Consider the following 16,877-nt stretch of genomic DNA (forward strand, 5'->3'; position numbering starts at 1 on the left):
CCCCACTTGCCCGCTGCCGGCCGCAAGAAGAGACACCACACAGGGATCTGGTATCATTCCTCACACGGGACATGGCTCTCAGCTGTGCCAATGTCGTTTATTACAGATTACATGAGATCTTATACCCTTTGTCCCATCCCCACTAGGGGTGATGGGCTGATAACCATATATGGGCAGTCCGGATTTGCGGACTGAGACAGTGAAAGTCATACATCAGTCATTATCTTGATACTGGCGCCTCTGGCTTACGTACAGAAAATCACGTATTCAATTAACTCCAGTGCAAAGAATCACCCACTCAATTCTAAGAAGTCCGGATTTCCGGCCTGGGACAGTAAAAATTATGTACATTTGAACATCTTGATATCTTGTTTCTGGGAAAACGGCCAAGTACACGCGTCCTTCATGTCTGGTTCGGTGGTTTTCTCTGAATTTCTAGAACATCTCTCTCAGCCTTGCAAAGCCTTGGCATATCTGATGTAAGGCGACATATAAGTTTTCTTCATTTGGAATTGAATATAACTTGCATATAGGTATAAAACATAAAAAAAAACATATGGCAATATATATATATATATATATATATATATATATATATATATATATATATATATATATATATATATATACCCTCACAATTCTGCAATGGAGTCAGACTGGGGTGTCATTAGAGCCAGTAGCAGTCTTCCCCTATGTAGTACATGGATTGGTTGGAAAGGGGTTATTTGTAGTGGTAGAAATAAGAATCATCTATTTCACAAGGTTTTTAAAAAAATATATTCTTTATTTATTAAGGGTGTGGGAAGGGGAAATACAACAAAAGTAGGGAGGTGATCACAGTGTAAATCAGTCAAGTAAACAAGGAGGGATTTCAATCAGTCATGTTTACAGTAATAAGAAGGCTCATGGGGACAATTCAGGGTCGCTTGTCTGGAAGTAAACCAGGATCTTCTCTTCTCCCTTCTATCCACAATACTTCTCCATGGATCGCGCTCACAGGTCACCTCCGGTACATAGAATTTGGGTGTTTGGCAGATCCAGTCTGACTCCACCCAGAAATAATCTCTCTTATTGACTGTTTAATGTCTGTGAATAACTGATGGGTTACATTTTTCTATGAATCACAATCTGGTTTCTTCTCTGTGTGAATTCTCTGACAAGTTCCAAAATCTGATTTCATTCTAAAACATTTTTCACATAAATAATATCAAAACAGATTCTCTCTTGTGTGAATTCTCTGATGTGAAACAAGACCTCCTTTACTCCCACAGCATCTCCCACATTCTGAACATGGAAAAAGTTCTCCTGTGTGGCTTCGCTCATGTATAAAAAAATCTGATCGATTTGTAAAGCCTTCCCCACATTCTGAACATACATATGGTTTCTCTCCTGTGTGATTTCTCTGATGTGTATTAAGACCAGATTGGTTTATAAACTGTCTCCCACATTCTGGACATGAATACAATCTCTCTTCTGTGTGAGTTTTCTGATGATCTGTAAGTTTGTCTTTAGTAATAAATCCTCTCCCACAATCTGAATATGTATATGGTTTCTCTCCTGTGTGAATTCTCTGATGTGTATTAAGACCTGATTGATTTATAAAAGTTCTCCCACATTCTGCACATGAATACAACATCTCTTCTGTGTGAGTTTTCTGATGATCTGTAAGTTTGTCTTTAGTAATAAATCCTTTCCCACAGTCTGAACATGTAAATGGTTTCTCTCCTATGTGATTTCTCTGATGTGTATTAAGACCAGATTGATTTATAAATTGTCTCCCACATTCTGGACATAAATACGACCTCTCCCCTTTGTGACTTTTCTGATGATCTGTAAGTTTGCCTTTGGTAACAAATCCTCTCCCACAGTCTGAACATGTATATGGTCTCTCTCCTGTGCGATTTCTCTGATGTTTGACAAGATCGGATTTATTTGTAAAAGATTTCCCACTTTTTGAACATGGATATGGTCTCTCCCCTTTGTGGTTTCTCTCATGTCTAACAAGTTCTGATTTATTTATAAAACCTTTCCCACATTCTGCACATGAATACGACCTCTCCCCTGTGTACGTTTTTACATGATCTTTAAGTATGACATTAATTACAAATCCTCTCCCACTTGCTGAAGATGTAAATGGTTTCTCTTCTGTGTGAATTCTTTGATGTGTAGCAAGACCCCCTTTACTCCCACAGCATCTCCCACATTCTGAACAAGGAAATTTCTCTGTGTGGCTTATCTCATGTTTAAAAAAATCTGATTTATTTGTGAAGCCTTCCCCACATTCTGAGCATAAATATGGTGTCTCTCCTGTGTGCTTTCTCTGATGTGTATTAAGACCTGATTGATTTATAAAACATCTTCCACATTCTGGACATGAATACGACATCTCTTCGGTGTGAATTCTTTTGTCTGTAGGCTGTGTTCTACTTTCACCAGATTGGAACCTTTTCCCCCCATCCTGACCCCCACTTGTGGTAACCATCTGTGATTGGTCAGGAGAAGGTTCCTCATGATTAGGGGGATTATATGATGGATCTGTACTGTGAAGTCCTGGAGGTACATTAAGGGGAATGAGGTTTTCTCCGGAAGAGCGCTGCACCATATCTTCATCTTCTACCTTATAATTTACTGATAACGTGAAGTTTCCATCAGAAGTCGTACTGGGAGAATCTGTGAGGAATAAAATAGATTTCAGGATTTTGTTCTTTAATCCCCATCACAAATGTATTACACTCATATTAATCTGGAGACATGATATAGTTTTTTGATCTTGTTTTTTTCAATTAGCCAAAGCCATAAGTGGATCCATCAAGAAGTCCTTCCTTTATATTTCAGGTTCCTTGTGCAGCCGGTGACTTCAGGCTGGTAAGCTTACCCTCTTTCTGGGCGTACCACGTCAATATACATCCTGTAGTCCACGAAGGGTGGATGCAACAAGCATGTACGCAGAGCCCATTCCATGCTTGGTGACTACCAACTATTTTTGACAGCTGTATTGTGACAGTTAATTGTTTAGATACCTCTTGCTAGTGCCGCTGATGCAGTGATAGAAATAGGATCTTGCCTAATTAGGTTAATGAGCCAACACCCCATTGCTCTCCTGTGACATCACCGACAATGGAAGCAATGATACCACATGACCCATTGTTGAAACACAACCGTAAGTAACAGATCGGACTCTGCATGTTTTAGTAAGCGGTTTAAATAGCCGGATAAACCCTCTAAAGAAAGTCTGTCCTGTGAAATTGGCCCTACTAATGATTAGCACCATGTCAGAACTCGAACCCAGGACCTCCTCCACTCCAGGTGACATCTCTCCCCCGAGAGCTATCAGCCTATTAAACAGCACCCCTGATAACCCAGTTCCTTCTGGGCTCCATCCTGTCTTGTCATTGACCATCTTATCCTCCCCTCCTTGCGACATTATTGTGCTCCCAGCCTGTAGTCAAGCTCTTCTACCTGCCACTTCTCCATTCTGCTACATGACATACCTACCTGTGTACCGATCTCTGGCTTCCCTGACTACGCTACCTGTCTGCTGCTCTGTATCGTGAACGGATATCTAACTGTGTACTGACAAAAAGTAGAGATCTTGTTAGGACAATTAGAAGGAGCTGCAGCTCAGGAAGCAAAAACCTGGCCCTGTGAGCAAAGGAAAACAGTCAAAGAAATATTTAAATGTCTACAGGGTATCTTTGACAGGCATACATCTCATGTCGGAGATCAAAAAGAGGTTTTTCAATAAAAAAAACAGATGCTTGGCGAGTCCTTTTGAGACTATATGAAGGTGGTGGTTCAGGCTGATCCCAGAGAGGCTGATGGGGAAGATCAAACTCTCAGAGAACAATTTATAGAGGGAACACAGACAGAAGCCCTCCATAGCCAAATAAAAATGTTATCCATCCAGCACCCAGATAGTAGTTTTCTTGAGTTTAAAGAACTGTCCATACAGGTACTGGGAACAGAACTCCAGGTGAATTAGATGATCTCTGAACCTTTGCCGGTTTGGGTGAGGAGAAATCGCTTCGACATAGCAAATGGGAACAATCTCGACAGCCCACACAGACAGGTGCGCTCGCGGAAGAATTCTTGCAAGAAATACAGAAACAAATGGCCGAGCTAACCGTAATGTGACGACATTGTGTACGAAGATTGGAGAGTTGGAGTGCCAGAAGTCCTCTCTACAACTGGTGTCCGATGAGCATAGATCCCCCCTGGGTCTCTGCAACCTACCAGATTCTATTCCTGAGGTGCACGTCCTTACTGTAAGCACTGTCACTATGGGTACCAAGAACGTAAGTGCTGGGCGTTAACAGATATTCCATGGGAAGGAGGACCACCCCCCAGGTGGACAAAGAATAGGTCCAATCATCCCCAAGGGAGTATCTAAGTATGTTGGGCCATGTCCGGAAGTGATAATATACATGGACGGCATACCTTTCCCAGCATTGCGGGCTATTGAGTCACAAGTGACCACTATTAAGAGAATACACTTTGAGAAATATTAGACTCTAGAAGCACTGAGCTGCCCGTCAAAAACACTGATAAATGTCACCGCCAGTAATGGACTACTGTTGCTGTTAGCAGGGTACTAGGAACCCACAGTTCTCACCGGGAGAGCTGAGATACCAAAACAAAGTATCTCAGTAGTAGATGTCTCTGATAGAAATGCTCTAGTCGTGGCATCAGGAATGATTATCCTACACAATTGCTATGTGGAGATGTAGAAGCCTTGCAGAAGTCTGTCCCGGGAGCATCTCAGGCCCAACAAGTGGAACTGCAGGAGGCCATCCGAGCTTTGTCAGCCCAGCAGACGTTCTCAAATTCGAAAGGTCGTGTGCATCGAGCTCGAATCAAAGACGAAAGACCAGTAATAATTCCCCAAGAATCAGAGTTGCTACTCTGGTGTCAGACCCGTGCAGGATTGCAAGGAAAAGACTATGAGGCACTGGTTGAGCCCATTCCTATTGATTGACATCCGTTCTTAATTACTGCCAAAAGCCTTGTCGTCGTCACTGATGCGAGAGTTCGGGTTCGCCTCATCAACCTAGGGAATACCTCCATCCAACTAAAAAAATATGCAGCAGTAGCACAAATCTCTCTGCTGTCACCTGAAGATGTTCTTACCTCCAATAAAATGGAAGTACAGCAATGTACCTAGCAGAAACAGCTATACTCTCGGAGACTCGAGTCCTGGATGGTTGATCTACATATTGGAGACTCGCGGACCACTAGAGATCCGATTCAAGGAGTATGAGACGTGGCCCGAGAAAAGCAGGCTGCCTTTACCAAAAACGCTATGGACTTTGGCTGTGTCAAAGGCATTTCCTACACTATCCCCACGGATGGTCACGCACCCATAAAGGAACCATATTGCCCAATACCACCCTCTTCATACCAGCAAATTAAGTCTCTGATTTGAGAAATGAAAGCTAACAATATCATTCGGGTAAGTGACAGCCCCTGGGCTGCACCTACAGTACTGGTTAAAAAGAAAGATTGTAGTATCTGGTTCTGTGTCAACTACCGCAAATTGAATTACATCACTCACAAAGTTGCGTATCCGCTGCCCAGAATTGAAGAGTCCTTGACCGCCTTAGGCTCGGTCACCTATTTCTCCATGTTATATCTTAGCAATGGTTATTGGCAGGTCCCCATGTACGAGCTTGAGTGTGAGAAAACAGCCTTCACTACTCCTATGGGTCTGTTCGAGTTCAACTGTATGCCTTTTAGATTGTGCAACGCTCCAGGCACTTTTCAAAGACTTATGGAGAGTTGTCTGGGTCATAAGAACTTTGAAAGGGTTTTCCTGTACCTAGATGATGTCATTATATATGCCAAAACTTACGAGGATCATATCCAACATTTGTAGAAGTATTTCAGATCCTTATTACTGAGGTGAAACCATCCAAATACCATCTGCTGCAAACGCAAGTCAAGTACCTGGGTCACATTGTTAGCGCGATGAAGTATGTCCAGATCCCAAGAAAACAGAAGCTGTCAAACACTGGCCTACACGAAAGACTTTGAAAGATGTTCACAGTTTCCTAGGGTTTGAAGGTTACTACAGGGGAGAAGAACAAGAACACGCTTTTCAAATGCGTCTTAACCCAATGGTTCTCCTTCCAATTAAATACTTGCAAGTACTCAAATTTCCTTTCTCAACAAAATGAGCTGTCATAATTTTCGGTGGGTAGTCTGCCTCGTCTTACGGTTTGTAGTTTACACCGAGGACGGCTGTATTTTAAATAGGGGGGAACTGTAGTGACCCGGAGGGTGCTACAGAGTAGTCAAAGAGAGTTAATAAGTTCCTGGGATCTCACTATAAGCCTCAAGGGGACATAAGAGGTGCCCTACCTGAGATAGAAGCTGCTATTCCTGGAATGGCTATCCCAGCAACAGCTTACTGATTGGTACTTAAATTGCTAAGCAACATCAGAGCCTGCCTGTAAAAGGTCATTTTAAGTATGCGTATGCTGGCAATTGGAGATTGGGAGCAGAAGAGGGCAGATGCAAAGACAAGAGCAGGAGAGGAATATAGTGCAGTGAGACAGCGAGTGTGTCATCAGAAGAGATAGAGGGAGGAAGAACGGAGAGTAGTGGAATTTCTCCTCCATCTTGAGTAAGGAAAACAGAGACAGTCAGAAAGAGAGGTCATCATAATAGTGAGTGTTGCCACCCCTTGCGCAGTTAACTAACAGCGAGATATAATCTACCCTGAATGAGCCCTTCCAGACTGTCGCTGACAGCCGCAGACAAAGTAAAGGGAAAATCTTAATTATATTCAAATAATCTTTACCCTGAGAGAAGTAAGAAATCTGACACTGTCAATGTGGATACAAATGTACCTGCCTGCTCCTCTGTACTGTGAACTGACAACTACCTGTATACCAACCTCTGGCATCCCTAACTACACTACCTGCCTGCTCCTCTGTACCGTAAACTGATACCTACCTTAGTACAGACCTCTGGCTTCCCTGACTACACTACTTGCGTGCTTCTCTGTACCGTGAACTGATACCTACCCGTGTCTTTCCTATGTTACCTGCCTGCTCTTCTGTACTATGAACGATTACATACTTGTATACCAGCCTCTGGCTTCCCTGACTATGCTACCTACTCCTCTGTACCGTGAACTGATACCTGGCTGTGTACCAACCTCTTGCTTCTCTGACTACACTACCTGCCTACTCCTCTGTACCCTGAACTGATACCTACCCATGTACCGACCTTTGGCTTCCCTGACCATGCTACCAGTCTGCACAGTAGACCCCACTGTTAACCCCTTACATTCCATAATCAATACTGATTAGGGCATATAAAGAGTTCACAGAGGGAGCGAGCTTCCCAAGTGTACCCATCAGCTCACCACGTCACCGCAGAGGGCCGATGGGTTGGCATTGCAACTGGACACCATTGGCTGGCACCAGAGTCTGCTATGGCACACGACCGCTAGCAATAGTGATAATGCTTTGCACTACAGACGTACGGCCGCTGTACTACACAGAAGACATTCAGCGTGTCATTTATGCTGCAAGATGTACGCTGGAAAAACCCGAGAAAAAGAAAGGCAGAATTGGGATGTTTTTCTACCGGACCTCCAAGAAAAGTACTGAAAGTTATACAATGTGTTGCATGTACCCAGAAAACTGCACCAATGAAAACCCACAGCTCGCCCCGTTAAACACAAGATCCCATACGGCCATGTCCATGGGAAATAGAACAGCTGTGGCTTTTGAATACAGGAGATAAAAATTCCTTTTATACTTAATAGGCCAAAATAGGCCGTGTCACTAAGGGGTTAATAGGATACATTGAAAACCATGCACAAATGAAGAAAAATGAAAAAATATTTTTAAGTCTACCACTAGTACATTCGCCACCTGATTAACAAAAATCTTTAAAAATCTGAAGAGCAATATAAAGAAACAAATAGTAATGAAAAAGAGAAACAATTAGAATCTTTAGAGAATCCTCCTACAAATACCACCAATCATTGTTAGGGGCACGCCCTATGATCAGCAGATCTTATGCCCACCAAGAAAAAGAAAACCACCAACAGCCAGGTCAAAAATAAGACCCCATCACCGGGATCAGAAAGAAAGACTGAACGAAAAAATAAGACCCCATCACCGGGATCAGAAAGAAAGACTGAACGAAAAAATAAGACCCCATCACCGGGCTCATAAAGAAAGAAAGACTGAACGAAAAAATAAGACCCCATCACCGGGCTCAGAAAGAAAACAAGACTAAACGAAAAAATAAGACCCCATCACCGGGCTCATAAAGAAAGACTAAACGAAAAAATAAGACCCCATCACCGGGCTCAGAAAGAAAGACTAAACGAATAAATAAGACCCCATCACCGGGCTCAGAAAGAAAGACTAAACGAAAAAATAAGACCCCATCACCGGGATCAGAAAGAAAACAAGACTAAACGAAAAAATAAGACCCCATCACCGGGCTCAGAAAGAAAGACTAAACGAAAAAAATAAGACCCCATCACCGGGCTCAGAAAGAAAGATTGAACGAAAAAATAAGACCCCATCACCGGGCTCAGAAAGAAAACAAGACTAAACGAAAAAATAAGACCCCATCACCGGGCTCAGAAAGAAAGACTAAACGAAAAAATAAGACCCCATCACCGGGTCAGAAAGAAAGACTAAACGAAAAAAATAAGACCCCATCACCGGGCTCAGAAAGAAAGATTGAACGAAAAAATAAGACCCCATCACCGGGCTCATAAAGAAAGACTGAACGAAAAAATAAGACCCCATCACCGGGCTCAGAAAGAAAACAAGACTAAACGAAAAAATAAGACCCCATCACCGGGATCAGAAAGAAAGACTAAACGAAAAAATAAGACCCCATCACCGGGCTCAGAAAGAAAGACTAAACGAAAAAATAAGACCCCATCACCGGGCTCAGAAAGAAAGACTAAACGAAAAAATAAGACCCCATCACCGGGCTCAGAAAGAAAGACTAAACGAAAAAATAAGACCCCATCACCGGGCTCAGAAAGAAAGACTAAACGAAAAAATAAGACCCCATCACCGGGCTCAGAAAGAAAGAAAGACTGAACGAAAAAAATAAGACCCCATCACCAGGAAAGAAAGAAAGACTAAACGAAAAAATAAGACCCCATCACCGGGATCAGAAAGAAAGACTAAACGAAAAAATAAGACCCCATCACCGGGCTCATAAAGAAAGACTGAACGAAAAAATAATACCCCATCACCGGGCTCAGAAAGAAAGACTAAACGAAAAAATAAGACCCCATCACCGGGCTCATAAAGAAAGAAAGACTGAACGAAAAAATAATACCCCATCACCGGGATCAGAAAGAAAGGAAGACTGAACGAAAAAATAAGACCCCATCACCGGGATCAGAAAGAAAGAAAGACTGAACGAAAAAATAAGACCCCATCACCGGGCTCATAAAGAAAGAAAGACTGAACGAAAAAATAAGACCCCATCACCGGGCTCAGAAGGAAAGACTAAACGAAAAAATAAGACCCCATCACCGGGCTCAGAAAGAAAGAAAGACTACACGAAAAAATAAGACCCCATCACCGGGCTCAGAAAGAAAGACTAAACGAAAAAATAAGACCCCATCACCGGGCTCAGAAAGAAAGAAAGACTGCACGAAAAAATAAGACCCCATCACCGGGATCAGAAAGAAAGACTAAACGAAAAAATAAGACCCCATCACCGGGCTCAGAAAGAAAACAAAACTAAACGAAAAAATAAGACCCCATCACCGGGCTCATAAAGAAAGACTGAACGAAAAAATAAGACCCCATCACCGGGCTCATAAAGACAGAAAGACTGAACGAAAAAATAAGACCCCATCACCGGGATCAGAAAGAAAGACTAAACGAAAAAATAAGACCCCATCACCGGGCTCAGAAAGAAAGAAAGACTAAACGAAAAAATAAGACCCCATCACCGGGCTCAGAAAGAAAGACTAAACGAAAAAATAAGACCCCATCACCGGGCTCAGAAAGAAAGAAAGACTACACGAAAAAATAAGACCCCATCACCGGGCTCAGAAAGAAAGACTGCACGAAAAAATAAGACCCCATCACCGGGCTCAGAAAGAAAGAAAGACTGCACGAAAAAATAAGACCCCATCACCGGGATCAGAAAGAAAGACTAAACGAAAAAATAAGACCCCATCACCGGGCTCAGAAAGAAAGAAAGACTAAACGAAAAAATAAGACCCCATCACCGGGCTCAGAAAGAAAACAAAACTAAACGAAAAAATAAGACCCCATCACCGGGCTCATAAAGAAAGACTAAACGAAAAAATAAGACCCCATCACCGGGCTCATAAAGAAAGAAAGACTGAACGAAAAAATAAGACCCCATCACCGGGATCAGAAAGAAAGAAAGACTGAATGAAAAAATAAGACCCCATCACCGGGATCAGAAAGAAAGACTAAAGGAAAAAATAAGACCCCATCACCGGGCTCATAAAGAAAGACTAAAGGAAAAAATAAGACCTCATCACCGGGCTCATAAAGAAAGACTAAAGGAAAAAATAAGACCCCATCACCGGGCTCATAAAGAAAGACTGAACGAAAAAATAAGACCCCATCACCGGGCTCATAAAGACAGAAAGACTGAACGAAAAAATAAGACCCCATCACCGGGCTCATAAAGAAAACAAAACTAAACGAAAAAATAAGACCCCATCACCGGGCTCATAAAGAAAACAAAACTAAACGAAAAAATAAGACCCCATCACCGGGCTCATAAAGAAAGACTAAACGAAAAAATAAGACCCCATCACCGGGCTCATAAAGAAAGAAAGACTGAACGAAAAAATAAGACCCCATCACCGGGCTCAGAAAGAAAGAAAGACTACACGAAAAAATAAGACCCCATCACCGGGCTCAGAAAGAAAGACTAAACGAAAAAATAAGACCCCATCACCGGGCTCAGAAAGAAAGACTAAAGGAAAAAATAAGACCTCATCACCGGGCTCATAAAGAAAGACTAAAGGAAAAAATAAGACCCCATCACCGGGCTCATAAAGAAAGACTGAACGAAAAAATAAGACCCCATCACCGGGCTCATAAAGACAGAAAGACTGAACGAAAAAATAAGACCCCATCACCGGGCTCATAAAGAAAGACTAAACGAAAAAATAAGACCCCATCCTGGGCTCAGAAAGAAAGAAAGACTAAACGAAAAAATAAGACCCCATCACCGGGCTCAGAAAGAAAGACTAAACGAAAAAATAAGACCCCATCACCGGGCTCAGAAAGAAAGAAAGACTGAACGAAAAAATAAGACCCCATCACCGGGATCAGAAAGAAAGACTAAACGAAAAAATAAGACCCCATCACCGGGCTCATAAAGAAAGACTGAACGAAAAAATAAGACCCCATCACCGGGCTCAGAAAGAAAGACTAAACGAAAAAATAAGACCCCATCACCGGGCTCATAAAGAAAGAAAGACTGAACGAAAAAATAAGACCCCATCACCGGGATCATAAAGAAAACAAGACTAAATGAAAAAATAAGACCCCATCACCGGGCTCATAAAGAAAGACTAAACGAAAAAATAAGACCCCATCACCGGGATCAGAAAGAAAGACTAAACGAAAAAATAAGACCCCATCACCGGGCTCATAAAGAAAGACTAAACGAAAAAATAAGACCCCATCACCGGGCTCAGAAAGAAAGAAAGACTGAACGAAAAAATAAGACCCCATCACCGGGATCATAAAGAAAACAAGACTAAATGAAAAAATAAGACCCCATCACCGGGCTCATAAAGAAAGACTAAACGAAAAAATAAGACCCCATCACCGGGATCAGAAAGAAAGACTAAATGAAAAAATAAGACCCCATCACCGGGCTCATAAAGAAAGACTAAACGAAAAAATAAGACCCCATCACCGGGCTCAGAAAGAAAGAAAGACTGAACGAAAAAATAAGACCCCATCACCGGGATCATAAAGAAAACAAGACTAAATGAAAAAATAAGACCCCATCACCGGGCTCATAAAGAAAGACTAAACGAAAAAATAAGACCCCATCACCGGGCTCAGAAAGAAAGACTGAACGAAAAAATAAGACCCCATCACCGGGATCATAAAGAAAACAAGACTAAATGAAAAAATAAGACCCCATCACCGGGCTCATAAAGAAAGACTAAACGAAAAAAATAAGACCCCATCACCGGGCTCAGAAAGAAAGACTAAACGAAAAAATAAGACCCCATCACCGGGATCAGAAAGAAAGAAAGACTAAACAAAAAAATAAGACCCCATCCCCGGGCTCAGAAAGAAAGACTAAACGAAAAAATAAGACCCCATCACCGGGCTCAGAAAGAAAGACTAAACGAAAAAATAAGACCCCATCACCGGGCTCATAAAGAAAGAAAGACTAAACGAAAAAATAAGACCCCATCACCGGGCTCAGAAAAAAAGAAAGAGGCAAAAGAGGAGGAAAAAGAATCCCACCGATAAAGGAAAGAAGACAAATGAAGGCAGATGAAGAAATGAAACATCTCAACAACAAAGTGAACCGAGAGGAAGCCCATTCACTAACAGAAGGACTTCACACGGTCGGCCCCAAAGAACTATATAAAAAACTAACAAGACATCGAGATTTTCTCACGAACGATAAAAACACAATGATGGAATCTGACATGGACCTCAATCTAAACCCCGATAACCACCGACCTCAGAGCCATAAGTTTATCCGGTCCGTGCCTACAACGACGGATTACATGAATTTACTACTAAAATACCAAAAAAGAAAAAATCTGAAATAGTAATAAAAAGAGCGGCCAAGGGAGGAGGGATCATCATAAGAGCGGCCAAGGGAGGAGGGATCGTCATAAGAGCGGCCAAGGGAGGAGGGATCGTCATAAGAGCGGCCAAGGGAGGAGGGATCGTCATAAGAGCGGCCAAGGGAGGAGGGATCGTCATAAGAGCGGCCAAGGGAGGAGGGATCGTCATAAGAGCGGCCAAGGGAGGAGGGATCGTCATAAGAGCGGCCAAGGGAGGAGGGATCGTCATAAGAGCGGCCAAGGGAGGAGGGATCGTCATAAGAGCGGCCAAGGGAGGAGGGATCGTCATAAGAGCAGCCAAGGGAGGAGGGATCGTCATAAGAGCGGCCAAGGGAGGAGGGATCGTCATAAGAGCGGCCAAGGGAGGAGGGATCGTCATAAGAGCGGCCAAGGGAGGAGGGATCGTCATAAGAGCGGCCAAGGGAGGAGGGATCGTCATAAGAGCGGCCAAGGGAGGAGGGATCGTCATAAGAGCGGCCAAGGGAGGAGGGATCGTCATAAGAGCGGCCAAGGGAGGAGGGATCGTCATAAGAGCGGCCAAGGGAGGAGGGATCGTCATAAGAGCGGCCAAGGGAGGAGGGATCGTCATAAGAGCGGCCAAGGGAGGAGGGATCGTCATAATGGACAGAGAGATACAGACGTATGGGGGAGAATACAAAGAAGCACAAAAACAGACCGCGATCCCACAGAAAAAGGGTAAAAAGATTAATGGAGGCAGCTGAAAAGAACGCGATCAGTAGAACGGAAGCCGAATACAGAATACAAGCAGAGCCTGAAGTACCAGAATACATAAAGACATCGAAGCCCAGCCGCCCAACGATTTCAGGAATCAACTGGTACAAGTACAGAGGGTGCTTCACAAACCTGTAGTCAGCCTTCCCACCTACAGAGAAGACTCGCGCCATTTATTAGAAACGCTCAGTAAGGTAGAATGGAAGAACGACTAGATGTGGAATCATATACAGGCATTCCAGCGGCTCCTCCCGCGGGGTCCGCCCACGCCCGCACCGCAAAAAGAAGGCACTTCAAAATTTAGACATTTTGCACTAAAATAATTATTTTTTATTTCAAAAAAATGATTTTTCTCAGATTACAGGGACCGCTATGGGCACAAAATTTGCGCCGACTTTTGCCAACCTGTACAAGCGGAAATATTCAATAATGATACCATTATATTCCGCGGTAGATTTATTGATGACATCATCATGTGGTCAAAACCGGAATTGGAAACATTCATTTCTATGACAAATAATAACGTAAAAACTTACATCTACAGACGCGAGCGATAATCACTAAATTATTCAGCTGGATCTCGTTTATATATCAAAAACAATAAAAGTAACACCAAAACACATTTATAAAGGTTCATGAAAATAGTTCTCCTGAATAGAACAATAACGCCCCCTATAGCCAGCGGAGACGCATCCACAGAAAGTGTAGGGAACACGAAATATGTAAAGATCAAAAGTGATTACATCACTACAAAGACAAAAAGTATCCAAAACAACAAGTCTAAAACCACTAAAGATAGACTCCCATAACACATACAGTGAGAAGGCTCCTCACAAATATAGAAGGGTCAATCAAGAAATATTACAAAAAAGGTGGAGTATCCTAAAAAAGGATCCATATTTAGGAATAACATGAGATAAGACCCCAAAAATCGTGTAGAGAAAAAATAAACCAATAGGTACGCAGCGCCATCAAAGGCGCTAATTAGAGGAAGACTGGAGAGCCATCAAAGGCGCTAATTACAGGAAGACTGGAGAGCCATCAAAGGCGCTAATTAGAGGAAGACTGGAGAGCCATCAAAGGCGCTAATTAGAGGAAGACTGGAGAGCCATCAAAGGCGCTAATTACAGGAAGACTGGAGAGCCATCAAAGGCGCTAATTAGAGGAAGACTGGAGCCATCAGAAAGAACTAAACATTCAGAGGGTGGAGATGCAATAACAGCCAACGCTGCGGCCAATAAAAAGGAGAAAAACTCTAAGAAAACAAAAAAAATCACAAGTAAAAGCGTAACCCGCCTATTAGGATGCCGCTGCGGGCGCAGAGACGTGGGCGGAGCGTCAAACAGAACAATCCACAGCGATGGAACACCAAACCCATCAGGGCACTTCATGGGGACATCATAGAACTGAAGCTCATCCCGCTAGAAACAATGAAAGACAACGCAATAATCAAGGAAAGAAACGCATCGGATATATCACCTAAATACCCCGACGCCAAACGGGCGGAACGCGTCTAACATCACCGCGAAAACAGAACCAGCTTCAGAGGAAACGCAAAGCTAGGACCCCATTATAGGTAATAAACCGTGAGACTTGTCATCAATAGATTAGGTCTACCTACGGCGTAATAACATCGGATATCCTATAATAAGCTTATCATATATACAGACCAACCCCACGTGCTACAGCGGCACGGAAGGGCAAAGCCAAAGAAACTATCAAGGGGTTAATGCATTGCGCTCCAACAGCTGACCCACTACTAAACACGCCCCTCTGTATATATAGATGCACCAATGTAAGGATGTGGATGGGAGCTGGACTAAAGAAAGGCTTTCCTGCCCGGATAACACAGCCGAAGGAGAGGAAAGAAGCCAACAGGTGCCGAAGGGTTAACTCCCGCTGCCACCGATTAACCCTCCGTGCACCAGGCCTTCACATTATGCTATATCAGCAATCGTTTTTAAAGCATGTGAGAATATTATACATTGAAAATTACTATATGGTGTATAATGCAGGCAAACCCAAGTCCAAGACCACTGAGGGAAGGGCAGAAAAATAGAAGACAGTCTCTGATGTCACTGGCCCCTCCCTTCTGTCTGCCTGTGGGCGGTCGCTGATATCACAGGCTCCTCCCTTCTGTCTGCCTGCAGGCGGTCCCTGATATCACAGGCTCCTCCCTTCTGTCTGCCTGCAGGCGGTTTCTGATGTCACTGGCCCCTCCCTTTTGTCTGCCTGTAGGCGGTCCCTGATATCACAGGCTCCTCCCTTCTGTCTGCCTGCAGGCGGTCTCTGTCACAGGCTCCTCCCTTCTGTCTTCCTGTAGGCGGTCCCTGATATCACAGGCTCCTCCCTTCTGTCTTCCTGTAGGCGGTCTCTGATGTCACTGGCTCCTCCCTTCTGTCTGCCTGTAGGTGGTCCCTGATATCACAGGCTCCTCCCTTCTGTCTTCCTGTAGGCGGTCTCTGATGTCACAGGCTCCTCCGTTCTGTCTGCCTGTGGGCGGTCGCTGATATCACAGGCTCCTCCCTTCTGTCTGCCTGTAGGCAGTCTCTGATGTCACTGGCTCCTCCATTCTGTCTGCCTGTAGGCGGTCTCTGATGTCACTAGCTCATCCCTTCTGTCTGCCTGTAGGCGGTCTCTGATGTCAGTGGCTCCTTCCTTCTGTCTTCCATTAGGCAAACTCTGATGTTATTGGCTCCTCCTCCTATTTATTGTAGGCAGTCTCTGATGTGACTGGCTCCTACCTTCTGTCTTCCTGTAGGCAGTCTCTGATGTCACTGGTTGCTCCCTTCTGTCTTCCTGTAGGCGGTCTCTGGTGTCACTGGCTCATCCCTTTTTGTCTCCCTGTAGGCGGTCTCTGATGTCCCTGGCTCCTCCCTTCTGTCTTTCATTAGGCAAACTTGGATATCATTGGCTCCTCCTCCTGTTTATTGTAGGCAGTGGCTGATGTCCCAACCTCCTCCCTTCTGTCTCCCTGTAGGCGGTTTCTGACATCACTGGCTCCTTATTGTGTCTTCCTGTAGGCGGTCTCTGATATCACTGGTTCCTCCCTTCTGTCTCCCTGTAGGCGGTCTCTGATGTCACTAACTCCTCCCTTTCATTTTCCTGTAGATGGTCTCTGATGTCATTGGCCCCTCCTTCTGTTTCCCTGTAGGCTGTCTCTGATATCACTGGCTCCTTCCTTTTATTTTCCTGCAGGCTGTCTCTGATATCACTGGTTCCTACCTTCTGTCTTCCTGTAGGCGGTCTCTGATATCATTGGTTCCTACCTTCTGTCTCCCTGTAGGCGGTCTCTGATGTCACTGGCTCCTCCCTTTCATTTCCCTGTAGACGGTCT

General features: G+C 43.7%; 1 protein-coding gene across 3 annotated transcripts in view; it reads right to left on the reverse strand.

Annotated features, from left to right (window-relative positions):
- Positions 1-705: 705 nt before the first annotated feature.
- The window catches only part of LOC136617285 (zinc finger protein 432-like), a 29,074-nt gene continuing 12,902 nt past the window's right edge, over positions 706-16,877 (reverse strand). For 2 of the 3 annotated variants that reach the window (XM_066594246.1, XM_066594245.1), the window contains one exon: positions 706-2,670. In XM_066594246.1, the coding sequence (XP_066450343.1) occupies positions 1,208-2,670 (1,463 nt within the window). In that variant the 3' untranslated portion in view covers positions 706-1,207. The remainder of the gene's footprint in view (positions 2,671-16,877) is intronic. The other variant, XM_066594247.1, reaches the window with a different exon arrangement.

Source organism: Eleutherodactylus coqui, chromosome 1 (genome assembly GCF_035609145.1).
Source record: "Eleutherodactylus coqui strain aEleCoq1 chromosome 1, aEleCoq1.hap1, whole genome shotgun sequence".
NCBI classification, from domain to species: Eukaryota; Metazoa; Chordata; class Amphibia; order Anura; family Eleutherodactylidae; genus Eleutherodactylus; species Eleutherodactylus coqui.